Raw genomic sequence first — 19,266 nt, 5'->3', positions numbered from 1 at the left:
TTGCCTTTAACTAAAATAAGGATTTTGTGATCCCTGATAACAGGTCTATTACATTAGTCCACCAATGTCTTTCCTACAGGAAGTGCGATATGCTCAATTACATACTGCAGTGTTTATGCCTGGCACTCTAGTGTACTGTTTTCATTTGAACACTGGAGGGTGCTATAGGCCAAACCTGGTGTTGAGTCTGGCAGCGTAATGCTAAGATTTATGGGGTGGCTATCATTTTTCCCAGCCTCAATTACAAATACAGTTAATAATTATCTTGCCACACCTAATAGTTACTATGTTTAAACATGTTCAAGGTTCTAATCAATCACATTTTCACTAATGTATTAAATTAGTGTGCTTCAGCCAAAAAAAAGCTTCTTATACTTGTGAGGAGTTTTTCTACACTAGAGGAAGTGAAAAATAAATGTTATATTGCTAATCTGCAGAGCAAGCATCAAAAGTGTGTGAGGTCAAGTACAGTTTCATCGACTGTCCTTCAGTAAAGTTACAGCCCGACAGCTGTTTTGGCACAGCAGCTGAACTGTTGATTACACAGTGTTTAAGTGTCTGTGAGCCAGACACCTAATATCCATCTGTCAGTGCAGTGCAGATACTGCAGAGGAGCACTTTAGTGATCACAGGTGTGGCTTTGGAAAGATTATGGAAAAAAAAAATGACATGACCCTAGTGCAGGATTCAGTACATGCATTAATTAGGTCTTTCTAATAATGCAGTCATCATGTCTGGGAATAAAACCAAAATTTCAATTAAAATGCACCAGTATTAAAACGGGAGTGGCGCACTGATGGCAGATCTAAACCCTTTAGTGAATGTAAACCTGTGAGTACATTTGAGCTAAGAGGACACGTCGTTATCATATGTCAGCCGTATACCAGTGGCGTCTTTCGTAGAAAGGCCTTTCTGGACACGTCTATTTTTATGTGTCCGGGGGAGCCCCTGCCAATGTATGAAGGACATTTTCTTTCGGTCGACGGTCAAGGATGCAGTGCTAATGACGTCAGCGTCTAAACATCCTCTCCTATCACGCTCCTCCTGCCACATCTTCAAAACAGATCCTGTTCTCCACAAAAAAACATGCAAGATTAATGTTGGTGATTTCTTCTAACGGTACGTCAACACTTCTTGTTATCTTCTTTACATGCGATGTCATTTTTCCAGGTTTGCCCTTAGACCCATACTGTCGGTTTCAATGTTACAGCCGGTGTTCGTTGATGCCGCATCGTAAACGCCTCGTAAACTAACACGATTAAAGTCTAATTGTTGTTTCGTTATTATTGTGTACTTTTATTAATATTTACCAATTGTAATGAAAAATCCACCATTAACTATTTTAAATCATACCCCGTGTTTTACTTCAGAGGTCCCAATAGAATCACAATGTTCCGCAGTGACAGTGTTTGTTGTTGTTTGTGGCAAACAAATTCAACACAATTTGTGAACTGCCTCGCTTTTCTTGAACGTGTTATAAAGCATGATACTATTTTAATAAGGTGTGATTTCTTCACTGTTCAACACTTTTTGGTTCCAAACATATGCGGTCAGCTCAGAGCTGCAGGGTTTCCGGAGGAACTTTAATGCAGCAGTGTTGACAGAACATCAACAAATCCGGAGCTGGGCGGTATGAACCAGACGAAGCCAGCGGAAACTACAACACAACATGAAACATGTCAGTTAGACTTTCAAAGAAAAAGTCGCAAAAATATATGAAAGGTTATTCTCTCATAATCAAAAATCCATCCCATAATTTTTTGAAATATGGGCTCAAGAGCTGAGAATATTTCCAAGAAAAGAATTTTCTCAAATTATTAATTCATTTATCATTTATGTACTTTTGAAAAAAATCTCCCAGTAGCAGAGGAGATGCTTCAAACACTTAAAAGTACATCGGAGCAGTGGTGGAAGAAGACCCTTTACTTAAATTTAATGTTGCAGCTGCTAAAAATTGAAAACTTCATTTGCTTTATATACTACTCTGATCATTATAAATTTTGAATCTACTAATTAAAATGTCAATAGACACTTCTGGGGAGCTTATGAATAAAAAAAACAAAGTTTATTATTATAATGTATTATTATTATTATTGTTAAGCCGATTTTGAAAAAAGTAATAATGTAGTTATTACTTTTAATAGCTACAGTTAGAAGTGTAGCAGAACATGGCAAATACTCAATTGAAGTGCAAATTCCTCAACATTGTACTGGTTGGCTGCTTGAGCAAATGTACTTTCTTACTGTAACCATTGTACTGTAGCAGTCTTTAAGTGCTTTTACGCTGACTTATGGACATAAGTCTGTAACATCAAGTATTTCAGCCCATAATTTCCCCAGTGTTTACTCCACATTCTTCCTACAGGCATGTGGGTCACTAAGTGTTTTACTTTGTAAGTACATCCCGGAAGTTGCTGTTTTTCCTTTCCAACTTAGAAAACATCGGCATCGCGACTGCATGTTTACTGAGCCGCATCACCCGTCTAAGGGTATCTTTGTTTTCGGTGAAACTCGTTAACGTACTGTATCTTTTCCGCGGACACTTAACTACCCGTTTTGTAATTTAGTGTTATTCTAGTGCTTGTGATGTTTTTTTATAGGTAACGCTAAGGTTGCGCTGCTATTAGATTAACAAGGCGATGGCTAACGATGGACCAACGAGTCAGTTTTGCTTTCGCTGTGGTCGATGCTTCCTAGCGGGATAGTTGACTGTGAATCCTCCTCCGTCTGTGCTGCCAAGCACCGACTCATAGCTGCCAAAAGGTAACGCTAGTTAGCTTTAGCGTTTTCACTGTGGTTAGCGTTTTCTCTCTGCCTCAGGTGTTATATGTGTATATATGTGTGTGTGTGTGTGTGTGTGTGTGTGTGTGTGTGTGTGTGTGTGTGTGTGTGTGTGTGTTCACAGGGCGGTAGCCACATTAGGGAGTTAACTAGCCAACGTTAAGTTAGATGTAGGCAGCTGACGTTGACTAAATGAAACCACCAAAATGCCTCGACTGGCGTTATTTTTCAAGTGGCGTTGTTTTGATAAACCTTTAGCTATCACAGTTATTAAAACAGGCGTTTTCCAGGTGTGGCACAGCGTCTCTTTGAACTATATATCGCTTTAATTCTGTTATTTAATATCGTTTATTGAACTTTTATATTCATTTATATTGTTTTAATGTCTTTGTTTCAGCTTGTTCCTGCCAGACTTTATGCCCGTGTCAACTATGGAGTCAGCTCAGGTGACTTTGACCGTGAGAGGAGAGACATCCCCAGGTATGGCTGTTCAATTTGACTGGAGACACAACTAAAGATTAAGGGGTCGACATTTGCTATAAGTTGATTTCCCTTTTCCCACACAAATGTCTGTTTTGTCAAAAGATTATTCAGTCTGTGTTAGGATTATGGAAATGGGGTATGTGTGAAGTTTGCATACAGATGTGACATGTAATGAAATGTGTTTCCATCAAAATATTACAAAGGTTGCTGGGAATTGTATTTGTTTTTTAAGTGTTTGATCATTGTTAGGTGAGGTGATTGCAGTTGTTGGTAGCTGTGAAGCCCTGGGAAGCTGGAACCATCAAAAAGCTGCGATCTTACATGCTGCTGGTGACGACCAGTAAGTTAAACCTCTGTTATAACTCACCATTTAAAAACATGTCTGTATGTGGTTAGAAAGATTGGACTCTTCTTTATTTTCTTCTTTCTAAAAAAAAAAAAAAATTCACATCTCCGTTGACTCTGACAGAAACAGATGGATGACAACAATCTCTGTACCCATGGGAGTTTTTTCCAATTACCGCTATTTCAAAGGCTTCTTCCTGGAGTCAAAGGTGAGCAGAAGCTCTTTGTGTAGTGATTTGCGAATGAATTCGCTCATAGTTGTCAAAGTTAATATTTTTAAAACTACATTCTAAAGGTACATTTTTATTGCAAGGTTACATAAACTATAAAGTCTTTGGCAAAGTATTTTTGCATGTGTTGTGGCATGGTGTTTACAGGTTTCTTGTCAGTTGACACGTCCCCTTTAAAGCTCATCCGCTGGAAGGCAAGAAACAGGTTTTCTTTGTTTGACTAGATTTGTGTATTTGAGTTTCTCTATTAGGCTGGCACTCTCTAATCTAGGTATGTAAGGATTGCCTGAGCCTGAGCCTAGGCTCTCTTAAAATACATGTACTACATGTACACACGAGGGATTAAATTTCCTTGAGATAGAAAGGATGTCTGTCATTTTCACGGAAAACCATTAAAGAAACCAGCACTCTGTTGACATTATCCCCTTGTATTAGTGTGCTACTATTTTTATTTTATTCCAAGGGTGTTTCTCACATTGTGTGAGACTAAAGGTTTGGCTATGAATTGACTTCCTCATGTGTTAGTACTTTGCAGTTTGTGATGCGACCTGTGGCCTGAAAAGAGACTCTGGGGGTGATTTCATTGTCTGCTTTCAGTCTGGGCGATGTTAAAAAAAACAAACAGTATCAGTGTTTGATACATTTCCGTGAATGTAATATTATATTCAGCTCTGTAAGGATTACATTGAAATGGTAAAAATATGTTCCTACAAACATATTGCTAAAAGTTAAGGTGCACCAACTGGTCAGATTTGCTTTATGTGTAATTAAATATTTCCACGTTTTCTCCACTAACAAATTCACTTTTCAGATTTCAACCCATGGTGGCTGACTGCCCTAGCTGGGGATTGGTGACTATACCAGCTCTAATTCCTTTCTTGCACTCTGGTCCAAACAGAGCTTTGTGACCAGACTGAAAAGCAGTTCACTGTATTTGGTTTGAAAGCCCTAACACTGTGCCAAACATTGGAATTGCAGAATGCAGGTGGTCCCCGTCAGGTGATAGTCAATTTGTGGGAGACCCATCATCATCCCCGCACGATGATCCCCACAGGTATAGATCAAGCAAAAAAAAAAAAGCTCAGTGTGGTTGAGTTTGGTAACGTGTGTCATACTCAACCCCCCTGTAGACATAATATGGGGTCAGGTCTTGCTCGTCCCACTGAGAGTGGTTAATATTTCAGTGACAATTAATTCTGACCTTGTGTTTTATTTTGGGCTAAATGTATGTAAAAATGAACACATCACCACCTCACTCCAATATTTCCTGCTCAAACACTTTATTTAATTTACCGCTATCTGTAGATTTTTACTTTTTCATGGCATTGTTTGTGTTTTTGCTTTGACAAAGATCAGTGCAGTATCTTTCATGATCGAATACTTTAGAGTTCTCTTGTTAAAAACCCCATTGTTTTGGACCAACACAAACAAAGCTATTTCCGAATGAGTTTGATAGGAACAATAGTTGCAGCCATGTGTACACCCTGCTTGATGTCCTCTTTGACCGCTTGTCTGTCACCCCATCTATGTTTTTTCTTTTTTTGTTCTTGGAAATCTTACTAAAATCCTTGAGAAATTGCAAATATTGTTTATTTTCAGTCTGTAAGTGCTATGTTAGAGACCCTAGCAGTTTTTATAATGACCTTGCTAAATTAACTCCAATTACGTGCTGATGGTCAGAGCTGCACTCGGATATTTTTGGAAAGAAGTGTATTTTGTTGATTACTCTTGAATTTGAGACAAATAAAAATCAGAGCAAACTAACAAAGGGTTAAATCTTATTTTGAGAAGTCAAAATGAGATTTTACATTTTAGTCTCTATGCACTGGAAATGCTCTGCTTGATCTGTCCTCAATTTTTTCATGGTTGAGATGCTTCTGTCCTGTTTCTAATGTCATTTCTATTTATTGCAGCAACACACCAGAATATTGACGATGGCGAATTTGGAATTCATAGTAAGTTGGATTATTAAGCCACTACAAAACTGGCAACACAGCTGCTAAAATTAGGGAACTTTCTGTTTTTACCTTGTGTGGATTAACATACAAGTTCCATAAAAGCTACATGAGATAGACGTGCTGCCAACATTGTCTCGACCCTGCTTTTGTCGCTGCAACCACTTCTCCAGTCATCATTCATGGGTGATAAATTAGATGTACATGGTCATCAAATGCTTCCTGTCTGTGTCCTCTGTTTCTATAGATGGGGTGAATTGTGTTGACTCTGGTTGGCTGACATGCCAGACAGAGATTCGCTTGCGTCTACACTATTCCAAGATGTCTCCAGTGTCCATCACTAAGAAGAAATTCAAGAAGTCTCGCTTCAGGTAGGGATGACACTGAAGCAGAATTTAAAACCAGCCAGAGAAACTGACTCAGTAGTATTTTACAGAGCTGCTATTAACCTACCTACCCTTTCACAGAAGTTCTGCATGCATGTGAATGCTTTTTAGTTATGTTTTTTTTCTTCTTCTTCTTCTATAAATCAATGTCTATTTCAATATGACTGCGTTTACTTCCTATCCCTATACAGGATCAAACTGATATTGGAGGGCATTGAGGAGGAGGAAGACGAGGAAGAAGATGGGCTCAGTCCATCACCTCGGCACAAGATGGCCACCACCCTGGAGAGCAGTATGATCAGTGCCAATGGATATAAGTCACGCCACTCACAGCCTGAATGTGGGTACGCCCTGGATCCCTCCCAGTGGACTGAATATAGTATCCACACCATGGACCCAGATAACCTAGAGCTCACCTTTGAGTTCTTTGAGGTAAAACTGCCTTTGATGAAGCAGTGAACACATTTCTTAATAAGACTTCATATTCTTGACAAATACCAGTGGAAAATGAAGAATGAGACTTGATATTTATCTGGTTTCATTTGATCAGATTTGTGCTAATGTCAAGTATTTGGTTACAGGAGGATTTAAGTGAGCATGTGGTCCAGGGTGATGCTCATCCAGGACACGTGGGTACAGCTTGTCTCCTCTCCTCCTTTTTTTTGGAGAGTGGCAAGGACAATGGACTGGTCACACTCCCCATAATGGGTCGGAATTCCACCAAGACCTTAGGAAAAGTCAGGGGTAAGATTTTGTATTAAAGAATTCTGTGTTAGCTGATAATGACTTGATTGAAAATGAAAAGGGGAAACTGCATATTCTCTTCTATGAATATTTCTTAGATTATGTTTTACAGAGAAACCATCATTGCACCCGGTTCACTTAATTTGTTCCTGTGTTCTAGTGGATTATCTGGTGATTCGCCCTATCCAGGGCCTGCAGTGTGACATGAGCTCTTCATTCACCAAGTACTGGAAGAAAAGAAGTGCTCTGAATGTGGGTCACAGAGGAGCTGGCAGCACACACACAGCCAAGTGAGTCACAGCAGCAGTCTTTCACTTGGATAGGACAGTGTTTCACATAGAGAAAATAAGATGAGGTGATGATGCTGATACATGAACGTGAACACAGGAACGTGTCAGTAGGGGTGAATAATGCTGCATCTCCTCTGTCAACAAAGCGATTCTTTATTTTGTGTTTTACAGACACCACAAAATCAGGGAGAACACAATCGCCTCATTCAGAAGTGCTGCTAACCATGTAAGTTACCCAGATGATTAATACACAAATAAACATTAACCTTAAACTTTAATTCATTCTTAATGAGTGAATTGTGTCCACGTAGGGTGCAGCCTATGTAGAGTTTGATGTTCACCTCTCCAAGGATGCTGTTCCTGTAGTATACCATGATCTCACATGCTGCATATCCACTAGGAAGGTAAGTCAAAGAGCTGTTGTACTTGTTGATGAACATGACTTATGAAGTGCTATAGTCCTCTTGTAATTTATTGTGTTAGTATTAGGGCTGCAGCTATCGTTTATTTTTGGCGTTGAGTATTCTACCGAATATTTCAACGAATACTCGAGTAATCGGATAAAATAGACTTTTGCATTTTTAAACAATAATACTATTGTGTAATACATGACAGAAACGACAGGTTACCTTGAAATTACAAGTTACGTTGTGAGCCAGTGTGGTTCACAACCGGATGCTTTCTGTTCAGATGTTGAAGCATTGACGCAGTGCTGTTGTGGTTCGCCTGTTCTACCTTACAATACACGCACTGCACCGTGTTGTCATCTTTTTTTGTTTGAAATGATCCCAAACTTTGGTCATTTTCTATCTTTTACGGACAGTTTCACTCTCTGCCATAGCGCCAACTTTTGATACTGAGATGCGTTGTGCGACAGTGATTACGGTCCATGTGGAACAATGATTAGCGGAGCAGGTCCGATAATGCAAGTGATAGTAATTAAACAAACCCTTGAGGCAAAGAATTTGCCTTGAGCATTTTTTTGTCATCAAACTCTATGATTTCCAATTTTAAGATTTGTTGCTGCACTACATTTGCATGATATTTTATGTTTAATTAACTACCATATTTTCTGGACTAGAATTCACAGTTTTTGTTTTTGTTTTTTTTTAACTCCTCTGGTTTGTCCTGTGACTTATACAGTGAGGGGCAATTTTACCAAGCATCACTACCATCTTGACTCAAATGAAGATAACATTATACCGCCAAAGAAGTAAAAAGATTTATGTTCACGGTAAATTAACTCCTAGTGTAACACCAGTGAAAATGCTGCCCAAAAGAAAGAGCTATACTGCAGACTTCTAGCTGCAGGTAATAAACTCTAATGCTGAAACAAGGCTTGAAGTGAGTGTTGGCATTCAGGAACCCTGAGAGATAAGGAGGTAGAGATATGATTTTTTTTTTCTGTTCAACAGGACTGTTTTTGCTAAAAGCAACTTATACTTTGGTGCGACTTATAGTCCAGAAAATGCGGTAACTTTGACTTGGTCAGCAAAATGGAAAGCATGATCAAATGAATGTCACAACTAAAAACAACTTTTCAATCCTCTGGACAGAAAAATGACAAGACTTCACTGGAGCTTATTGAGGTGCCGGTCAAAGACTTGACATATGACCAGCTGCAGCTTCTAAAGGTAAAAAATAAAAACCTGGAATCATGGCTGAAACTATGCTAATAAAACCCGAGTTTAAATAAACCTTTGTTCCCTGGATAAAAGTTTAAAACAATAATGAGGGAAATATAGATGATGACTTTTAAACCAGCCATGTGGGCCACCTGTGTAATTGAACAAGTCAGATGATGTGATATTTGTGCATTACTGAAATATATAACATGTTTTGCTTTGTTGCACAGCTGGCCCATGTTACTGCGATGAAAGGAAATGATCACAAAGGTATGCACCTGTTAGTGCTGTTGTGTTTTTCTTCCTTCTAACCACCCACATAGTCACACTTTGCATGAATGTATAATTAGGGCAACAAGTAATTTGGGTGATGTCCATCAGCAGCCATGTCTTGTGTGTTGTTCAGATCTGCTGGACGATGAAGATGAGGTCGATGAGCATCAGCCATTCCCCTCGCTCTCGCAGGTAACTGACTTTTATGGTGATCAAATTAGTGTGAGCTGCCTCCGTTATATACCAATTCCCCATAGCCTTATCTAATAACACTGTGTTACATCATGGAAGTACTTGTCAAGTAACCAACTATCAGTGACATATCAATATATCAGTCCTCCGTCTGGCCCAATTTTCAGTATATAACTTTGTCATACCTTTTTCCAGATCTTCCAGGCTATTCCTGACCATGTGGGTTTCAATATTGAGCTCAAATGGATCTGTCAGATGAAGGTGATCACCTCTGTATTTTAATTGTATGACTCATTGTAACCTGGTCTTTCCAGAATAACCTGAATACTGTTTTTTTTTTTTTTTTTTTTTTTGGCAGGATGGGTCATGGGACGGCAACCTGTCCTCCTACTTCAACATGAATAGGTTCCTTGACATCATCCTGTCCTGTGTTCTGCAGAAAGGCGGCAAAAGACGCATTGTGTTTTCCTGCTTTGACCCAGACATCTGCACTATGTAATTGGCAACTGAAGACTGCATTATATTGAGAAACATGATAACTTTTCATGCCAGTGGTTATTAATTTTCATACATTTAGATAAAATTTAAATTTGAGTATGCCAGTGTTGACCAGCATGCTTAACAATTAATGTTTTCCGAATTTCACATTTCACAGCTCCTGATATCCCTTCTTTTCCCCCAGGGTGCGTCATAAGCAGAACAAGTACCCCATCCTCTTCTTGACTCAGGGAATTTCAGACAAGTATCCTGAACTGATGGACATCCGCTGCCAGACCACTCAGATCGCCATAAGCTTCGCCCAGAGTGAGAACATCCTGGTGAGCAGCTGCAGCCGAAAGTCTCATATTTATCAAAATGCGTGTGCTGAACATTCAGGGCTACGCAGAACTTCTACATAAACATTTAGAAATAGCGCTGGGTCAGCTGTCTTGAAGATGTTTTAAGTGGTGTTTACCCAGTGAAAAAACTGACTCCAGACAGCTTATCTTACTGGATTTCCTTGGCTGCTCTTTTAGGGAATCAGTGCCCACACTGAGGATCTGCTAAAGAACCTGACATACATTGAGAATGCCCAGTCTAAAGGCCTGGTGGTGTTCAGCTGGGGAGACGACAACAACGACCACGAGACCAGAAGGAAGCTGAGAGAGCAGGGAATCGATGGGCTCATCTATGATAGGTAGGATAAAACTCAACGTTCTTATTTGTGAATGGCCTGCAGTCCTTTTAAGAAAACCCGTGTAGTGCAGACACACACAAACCCGAACACTACAGGTTTTTGCACTGTACATCTAATGTTAATGTTTATTAAAGTACCACAGGATGATGCAAACTACTCCAGTCAAAGCTGACATTATTTGAAACATAATTTTTAGGGGAACAGTTTTGCTCCTCATCCGGTAATCAGGTAATACACTCTCCTAACTTTTCTATTATGATTAACGTCGTCATAATCTTGTTTCTACCTATAATCTGCCTGTTACGTAACATCATGTAGTGAAAGTTGTGCCATGTACTGTACTATTGTCTCTGTTCATTGTGAAGCCACGACTGGGTAATTAAACAGTGTTTTCAGAGTATGAAAGACAAAGACCAAACAGAGACCAAACAAGCTGTACTATTAATTAAATTCACTGTGTAAAGAAAGAGCTTCACATAAGTATTAGTATATTGTATGTATGTCTTTGTGGGCACAGGTTACAAAAGCTGGTGTATGATGTCACTGTGTCAGTGGGTTCATCCCGGTCTGTGAATGCAGCCCTGGAAACACGCCAGCCTGTACAGTCAAGACAGGCCTGCAGCTCTTTGCCTCTCCAGTCCAGCTCTTCACTGCTTTAACCACGGGCTTCGCAGCTTCAGGTTTCTGCCTCTAGGTTGGGCTGAGGTGAATCATGCAGAGATAGGCTTCCTTTACTACAGTATAGCAGTGATTCAGTGCCTATTTGTCTCTGGTGCGACAACTGATATGTTGTTGGTGTTTAGGCAGTTTTTGGGTGAGATTTGCTCTGTTAAAATCCTAAAACAATGAGTTTGGAGTCTGGGTGTTTCATATATGTAATCTGATCAGCCAGGTGTTGTAAGGTCTCACCATGTGTTCTCCCTGCCATTGTCTTCTTCACAAGTTTGACTACAGCAGTTACATCTCTTCTTGTTATGCCACTGTGTGAAATACAAGACCTTTATCAGCAGTTTGTCAGAGTCTAAGGCTGTATAATCAAACCTTGTCAGCAATGTTAATCACCTGGCACCTGCTAGACTTTGATAATGGTTTGATTATTCATCGATTCATGGCATGTGTGAAATTGGTCGATGTGCCACTGATTCAAAACTTGGATTGCTAGCAGGTTGGAAGAGGCTCCTCAGGTCTGAGTAAAGCTGCATGATCAGCAGGGCCTGTTTGTTCAGCTGTTTTCACTTCTGTTTTCCTGGGTTTCACAAAGACTGCACTTTGACCCAGACTAATACAGACCCCTGCAGAAAGCAGGGCATAGGCTTTGAACCCCTTTATACAACCGAATAGTTCCTGAAGGTTCCAAATGTAACATCTCAAATCAAAACATTTTCCCGCTCCAGGTTGTTGTTATAACTGTGCCTCTTTCTTACAGAATTTGTGAATGCTTGGTGCCATATTTTGACTCAAGTTCCTCCAGGTTCCTGTAATATTTCTATTGTGCCTGTCTGTTTTGACTTACTCTACAACCCTTGGCTGTTTATTTGTTTTGGTTGCCCCCTCATATACTGCCTGAAAGTTTACATTTTACTCAGCAGGAAATTGCAGCAGGAACAAATGAATGTTCCTTGAAAATGATGCAAGACGGTTGACATTACATATAGCACTGTGCAAAAAGCTTCAGGCACTAAACATAAAGCAAGGAGGGTTTCAAAAACAATGCCATGAGTAGGTTCTATTAGTAGTAACATCAGACAAATTGGAGTAAAACCACCCTTTGCACTAATTTTCCAGCAGTCTCACATGTTATGCCACAGATCTGTGGAGTTCCCTCATGAAATCCTTGACTGACTAGTTAGTGTTGCGATCAGGGCTCTGTGGTGGCCAGACCATGTGTTGCAGAACTTCTGACTCCTTGTTAATTTTGTCTGATGATAGTTTTTTGACTCTAGCTGCATATTTGGACTTGTGTTCATATCTGTAGAATGACTCTGGGACCAGACACCTCCCTGATGACTCCAGAGATGAGGATTTAAATCTGCGACTTCAAGTTGCACTTAAGTCACACACACAGTAACTTCAGACTTGACATGAGACTCGTCCTCAAAAGACTTGAGACCCGACTTGGACTTGATGTTTCGGACTCGTGAGAAATGTTTATGTATTTATTTATTTTATTTTAGAACAATAATGTACATTTCTGACGAGCAGTGTCTTTACTATTTTCTTCTTCTGATAAACGAGTGGCAGAATAGACGCAGCAAAGCCGTATTTCTGCCCTCTATTGGTGTTCAGCACAACCCATTCATGGGGCACCTTACCACAGTTGACTGTAAACTGCAGTAAATTGAATTAGTCTTGTGTAGTGGAAAACATGCGATGTTAGTTTTCAAATTTGGTTATCATGAGTTCATACAAAGCCTAAATAAACTGAACAGCATCATGCAGGGTGTGCAGAATGAAAATAAAACACACTGGATCAGCCACATCTAATTTTATCAGGCACCTCAAAACCGGACAGGTTAGTCAGTCGGTACTTGGTTTAGCTCAACATCGGCTATCTAAGGTTAGTTTGTTACTTCACAGAGCTTTACAGTCTGCACAGCATGCAACAAACATTGTGCAACCATGAGACTTGAGGCTTGAGTTGGACTTCCAAAAAACGACTTGTAGTGTCTTCCAGAGATCTCTGAAAGGCACTACATGATGGAGAAAAGTGTCATCTAAAGTGCCTAAAACCTTTGTACAGTACTTTATGTTCTACGGCGTAAGAGTACAGTACTTCATGTTTCTGTGGCATAGGTTGGTTTAGCTAAACACGGTTGTTTGACTGGTCAACTGCCATGTACATCATTTCTGAAGCTAGTTTTCCTGGCTAATAGCTAGGTCGCCTCCTTTGCTTATAATTTTTTTTGGTATGCTTTGAAAGGCTCGTTCATTTCTTATCTTATGTTTTTAGTGATATTTAACTTATTTATAATATTTCCAGCAAACAAGGCACTATGAGTGAATGGCTTGCTTTTTTGCATGAGACAGTGGTACTTGACATACTAGCTCCCATATGAACCAGTAAATATGTATTTGCATTTGTTTCAAATAACCTTGATTAAGACAGACCTGCATTTAAGCTCATATGAAAAGCTGTTCACCTCTCCGTTACTTTGTGAGAAGTCACACCACGTTTTTTAAAAAAATATTAGTTGTGAATAATTAGTTTGTGAATGATCTGCTTGTGCTGAAGTTTGGTTACTTTCCAAAAGGGGTGATTGCACTGGATGCTCTTCGTAGCCTTGAAAATGAGCTGCACTGTCCTGTCTTCATGTAGCAAGAAATCTTACAAATATACTTGAACACAGAACATCAGAATATCTTTTAGGTTTGTTGCTTGTGAAATATATGTAAAATAATCTTCAATTTCTGGGCTCCCCAAGATGTATGTACTTCCTTCTATCATTGTGTTCATATCAATAGACAGGGTTGGGAACTTGTACTGTGGTTCAGGTTTGCCCTTACAAACAGATCGTACTCTCAAACCTGTGTCACTACAAACAGAAGTTTCACTTTGGTTTGTATTCACTGACCCTAATCCCATCTATGGCTTAAACCCAAACCCTAACCACCTGTGACCTACTAAAAAGCATCTGTTGGATTGTAGAGAATACACAGTCTGAAAAGAATGGCTCAGAGAGACCAGTTACTCCATAACACTTAGTGCAATGTCATGTAGTAAGTGAATGACATTTATGGAAAATAGAACAATGTTTATTGTCCACATGGGGAAGTAACAGTGACTTCATTGTTCATGCTTGACTGGTGATGTTGGCCATACATGAGATGTGACGTGGGTGCATTAACTTAAATCCAATGTGGTTCCTGTTCCAAAAGTGAACCACCCATTTAAAACTGAGTTCAAACCTTGCTGAAACACTAATAATCCAATTTTGTGGACATAACTTCACCAAATGTCACTCATGGCAGCAGGGCTGTAGTACTCAAGTCCAGAGTCCAGACTTTACTCCGAGTCCGGATTTGAGTAATTTTTCTATGGTCTTGGACTTGTCTCGGACTCTCTGGTATTTGACTCGGACTTGTCTTGGACTTGGCCATTGGATTTGCCAATATTCTAAAAGGTCAAGTCCAGGTCCAGTCCAGGTCTTCCTTCAAAACAAACCTTAAGAGTCTGTTTTCTTTCTTTAAGAGAGTTTAATAGCTAAGGCACAAGAGGTTGATCTCAGTGTCTTGGAAAACATCCATGGCTCCACAGCAGAACCATGTCAAGATTCTCCTCCTCGTAAGATTTTAGGCCTCCTGACAAAGTATAAAACTCATTAAAAGAAACAGAGCACTCCTTGTTGAGGCAAGTTGAGGTGGTAATTGCCCAACACAAGTAATTGTGTTGATCCAACAGTGCACTGCACTTTTGCATCATCACAAATACAGAACAACATACTCAGGGTGGGAGTCTTGCTGTCTTGTCTTTAAAGAGTGCTCAGTATAATGTCAAGTTAAATTGATATCTAATTTGATCCCACAGTAGTTTTACATTGCACATACTGTTTGATCAGTATAAATTACCATGCAGTCGTAAACATACTATCTCTTCTTCTTCTTCTTCTTCTTTTTAAGCCCTTTGCTCCTCTAGTGAGCATAGGCCATTGACGAATCTCCTTCATCTCACTGTTGGCCAATTTTTAAAAATCTCCCCAGTTGGACCCACTCCCAGCCATTACTACCTGGACTCTTCTTCTTCAACTGTTTTTGGAGCAACCTCTTTTCCTTGTTCCTTGCGGGTTCGATTTCAGGGTTTGTCAGGTGATGTTTGTGGCCAGTTTTCTGAAGGTGTGTCCAATCCAGCTCCACTTTCTCTTTAGAATTTGTCGGTCAACGGGATCCTGGTTTGTTCTTTTCCACAGATCTACATTGCTTACACTCTCTCTATCACATGATGTTTACCAGATGTCCTGACATGGAAGCTCCGGAGAGTTGGCCTGCATGGATGATTTTGCATGATGTTTCTTCATATGAGTTCTTGATTATGTTTGTGATCTTGGAGGGAATTCCATAGTGGTCCACTAGGCACCATAAGGATGTTTTGTCTAGGCTGTCAAACGCTTTCACAAAGTCAGTGAAGTTGATGTACAGGGACGAGTTCCATTTGATAGACTGTTCAATGATGATGCATAATGTTGCTATGTGATCTGTGCATGAACGCTCTAGCCTGAATCCTGCTTGCTGATCTCTCAGCCTCTTGCTGAGATATTCAGTGTTGTATTTTGTTCTGTGATGCCTTTTCAAACTTAGCTTGAATTTCCCTACCAGGAGATGTTGGTTGGAAGCTGCATTGGCTCCTCTTATTGTTCTGACATCTTCCATGGACCTTCTGAACTTTCCACAGATACAGATGCAGTTAAAAAAATATGTATCTCTAGCATCACAAAAATTACTAACAGGTGGTCTCAAATATATATATATTTCTGTCTTAATGTTATTGTCGATCTCCTTTGGACTTGGACTTGGGCTTGCAGACTCTGACTTAATTTGGACTTGGACCCTTGTGGACTTGGACTTGAACTTGTCTTGGACTTAACAAAAGTGGACTTGACTACAGAGTTGCATGCCAGACAAGTAAAAAGAAAGCGCTCAGTATACAGATGGTGTCCAAAACTTTTAAAAGTTAAACAAATTCTAAAAGGCTCATTTTCACTGGCAAAATGGCAACTAGTGCAGTCATTGCCCTAGCCAATATGAATGTAGCCTTAATAGCTGCTTTCATTAGCATGGGTGCATGGAAAAATGAGTGTGGAGCTACTATATGGTTGTATTATCACTTTGCTGATTAGTTCAGATGATACAAACAATTGATAATGTTATGCTGGACTAATCAGTAGAGCTGGGGTGATAATTCATTAACATTTTCATTGGATTGTAATGTGATAGTATAATCATACCTGTGCTTGTTATTGTTTCCCAGCAATTTAATGGAAGAGAAAGGTCCCTGGCAATGTTCTTTAACAAGTGTGAAGTTTTGTCTGATGCTTAACAATGAAGCACAGTTAAAGTTGTGTTTTCTTGTCTATGAGTTTGCTTATTTGTGCCATAATATGTGCATATTTTGTGATGTAAATGCAGCAGGTAATGGGAAAATATTCTTACTTTAGCTATGTATTTCAACCATATTGCTCTGTGTGATTTGTTTTGTTGTTTGTTTGTTTGTTTGTTTGTTTTGTTTGTTCAATGCCTGAAATGATGCACCAGTATACCCCAATTACTGTCACTGATCTAACTGAAGGATGTCTTTCTTTTTACTTTAGTATCTGTGAGGACCAAGGAGAGCAGGCAAGTATCTTCCAAGTAGAGGAGCAGCACTCCCTGCAGGAGGTTATTACAGCGGAGACCTTAAAGAGCTCTGCCTGTTCCTGCTACTCCATTCCCTGCTCCATGGCTTCCTGCATTGCCTCTAAGGCCCGTAATCGCAGCGCCGAGTTTGACTCTGGGCTCAGCTCCTCATAAATATACCTAACCTACCTTTGATTAGACCTCACTGCACACACACACTGAAGAGGACCAAGGTGGGAATGGATGATTTAAAAAAAAAAAAATGTATTTGCTGAAAATAGGTTTGGGATTGTGTAAATATTTTTGACAAAATGTTTTTTTTCCCCACCTTCATAGAGTAAAACCACTTAAATTATCACCACTCCATTTACTCAGTTACAGATTTAGTTAAGTCTTTTTTTTATATGGACACACATTTTATTTATGCTTTCTGTTAGAATAGTGGAATAATGGAAACATTAATGGAGTCATACACATGTACTTTTGCTACAGTGACAGGTGTAGTGAATAGGACAGCCTATTCAGAGGTCTTCCTAATAGTGAAGTAATGTCAAATTAGCAAATTATACCTAATTGGGGACTCATATTTGGTCAATATGCTTCATCTCTCTCTAGTCTTATGTGATAACCTAACCATAGCACAATTCATAAAGTGCAACAGTACTGCAAGTGTTATAAACTCAAAAATGATGATGCAGGATTAAGCTGTTTTTCATGTTCTGCTGTTTTGCCTTTTCTGTGCAAGTAGACGTTTCTTAAGGTTTTATTTGCATTTCAGGTGAAATTATTCAGGTGTGTGTCTAGCATATCCTTTGCTGGGTTAGGTTTGCATGCTGAAAGATGATGTGCAGGTTACTATTAATGTTGCTCACTTCTTAATGGCTAGATGACACTGTAGAAGTGTGCATGGTTGATTCATTTCCTCTTGATGAGAAAGCACTTAGATCTCCTTAGACGCCTTCAAACATATGCTTATTGACTTTAAGAAATCAGTGGTGTTGTTAATAACACAGAATCCTGGATGTACTGTGTCCCATATATTTAAGTACTTGATTTGAGGAAAACAAGAATGTTTTATTTGTAACAGTGCACGCACATACCACAGCCTTAAGGGTAGGTAAACTCCTCTATGCTTCTCTGTTTTGCCTTTTGTTTCAAACTCACCAATACCTCTCTCGCCATCTGTCAGAACAGACTTCACATAGGAAGTCTGTACAGAATGAACAAATACTTCTGTAATTCCTTCCTGTGCACCCCATGTCACTTCACAACACATTGCTTTTTTTTATTGCATTACAGATTGTTTCAGCATAAATTAAACTTGAAATAATTTAGGAATTGAGTTATCTCAGCATTTATTAACATGTTATTCAAAGGGCAGGCTGCATTCTGAAGCAAAATAAAGCCACATTTAGTGTACCGTCTATATGTCTTATCGCACCATCTCTTAACTGCACACAGTAATGGTGGAGTCATGCATGATCTGTATGTCTGTATGAATAACTAGGGACAATGAATGAATCTAGTGTGTAATTAAAGCAACTTCAGTCCTGAATAGTGTAAATGATAATGTAAATAAAATTTGAACCTGTATTTTACTTTGTCTTTGACTCTTCTCTTTCACATTATTTTTTTAATTGTGTGTACATTGATCTTTGGGCTTTTCTGCTTATTAAGCAGTTTTTGAAGAACTTGCACTTTGTTGATCCCTTGACCTTAATGGACCAGCATTTTTAATGATAAAGTCAGTGTAGCGAATTAGTGATAGATAATTTGTTAAAGCTATTAGGTCTAGATACACGCTGTAAGTTTGATCTTATTTGTGGACAGATGATCGTTGGATTTGTCAAAGAAAGATACTTAACTAAAAATTCTTTCCACAATCCAGTTGACTTTCTATCGAGGCTTTTAAATTACAGGATGTTAACATTTACATGTGTACCTATCTTACCTAAGAATAAGATCATAATAGGCCAAGAGGCAGAAAAGACTTCATCAGTAGCAGTTCTGCCACGTCTCACAGTACTTACTCCTATATAATACTGCTGGCTGTGCAGCCCAGCCATTAGTTAATGTTTAATAAGGTAATGCAACCACAGGCACCACTGATGAGATAGGTTTTCTAATCTCAGATCGCCTCTGACAGTATTTATCAGAGTGAACCTTGAAACTGATTTTTCACCTATCAATAATTTCATTTGCAACCAGAACTAATAAATGCTTTGGCAGGATCAGCTTACAAGGATGCACTGATAAAAAACAGGATAAGTATAATACATATTTTCTCTGATACTACACAGCTGCTGACAGTTAAAACTTTCCTCTTGAAGACCTTCACATAAATCTGCTGAACAACATTTAGTTTGAGGGAAGTGCTTCGGTTTGAGATAAGACAAGGGTGGGGTTGATAAGGGGCGTCAATGCTCAGGCGCCCCCTGCTGTACAGAAAAGCGACGCG

General features: G+C 39.3%; 1 protein-coding gene across 4 annotated transcripts; it reads left to right on the top strand.

Annotated features, from left to right (window-relative positions):
• Positions 1 to 1,001: 1,001 nt before the first annotated feature.
• On the top strand, positions 1,002 to 18,406 carry gpcpd1 (glycerophosphocholine phosphodiesterase 1). 4 transcript variants are annotated; one of them, XM_026318414.1, is made up of 20 exons: positions 1,002 to 1,119; positions 3,179 to 3,261; positions 3,514 to 3,604; positions 3,734 to 3,818; positions 4,818 to 4,893; positions 5,753 to 5,794; positions 6,042 to 6,165; positions 6,372 to 6,612; positions 6,762 to 6,924; positions 7,085 to 7,214; positions 7,386 to 7,440; positions 7,526 to 7,618; positions 8,771 to 8,848; positions 9,070 to 9,109; positions 9,246 to 9,304; positions 9,500 to 9,565; positions 9,663 to 9,799; positions 9,987 to 10,122; positions 10,321 to 10,481; positions 16,784 to 18,406. In XM_026318414.1, the coding sequence occupies exons 2-20, from the start codon at positions 3,198 to 3,200 to the stop codon at positions 16,980 to 16,982; spliced, it is 2,040 nt and encodes a 679-aa protein (XP_026174199.1). In that variant the 5' UTR covers positions 1,002 to 1,119; positions 3,179 to 3,197; the 3' UTR covers positions 16,983 to 18,406. The 4 variants fall into 4 exon arrangements, with proteins under 4 accessions (XP_026174199.1, XP_026174198.1, XP_026174200.1 ...); XM_026318413.1 differs by lacking the exon at positions 1,002 to 1,119 and adding an exon at positions 2,418 to 2,763; XM_026318415.2 differs by lacking the exon at positions 1,002 to 1,119 and adding an exon at positions 2,930 to 3,071.
• Positions 18,407 to 19,266: the final 860 nt, after the last annotated feature.

The sequence above is a fragment of the Mastacembelus armatus genome, chromosome 24 (assembly GCF_900324485.2).
Source record: "Mastacembelus armatus chromosome 24, fMasArm1.2, whole genome shotgun sequence".
NCBI lineage: Eukaryota > Metazoa > Chordata > Actinopteri > Synbranchiformes > Mastacembelidae > Mastacembelus > Mastacembelus armatus.
Note: the sequence above shows the minus strand (reverse complement) of the source record. Positions and strands in the feature narration are given on the sequence as shown.

Excerpts from the sequence above, each read along its gene's own strand:
- gpcpd1 (XM_026318413.1), top strand. The coding sequence starts at position 2,687 with ATGCTTCCTAGCGGGATAGTTGACTGTGAATCCTCCTCCGTCTGTGCT. Across the intron at positions 7,619-8,770 it reads GCTGCATATCCACTAGGAAG|AAAAATGACAAGACTTCACT; the intron begins GTAAGTCAAAGA and ends TCCTCTGGACAG. Across the intron at positions 9,566-9,662 it reads AATGGATCTGTCAGATGAAG|GATGGGTCATGGGACGGCAA; the intron begins GTGATCACCTCT and ends TTTTTTTGGCAG.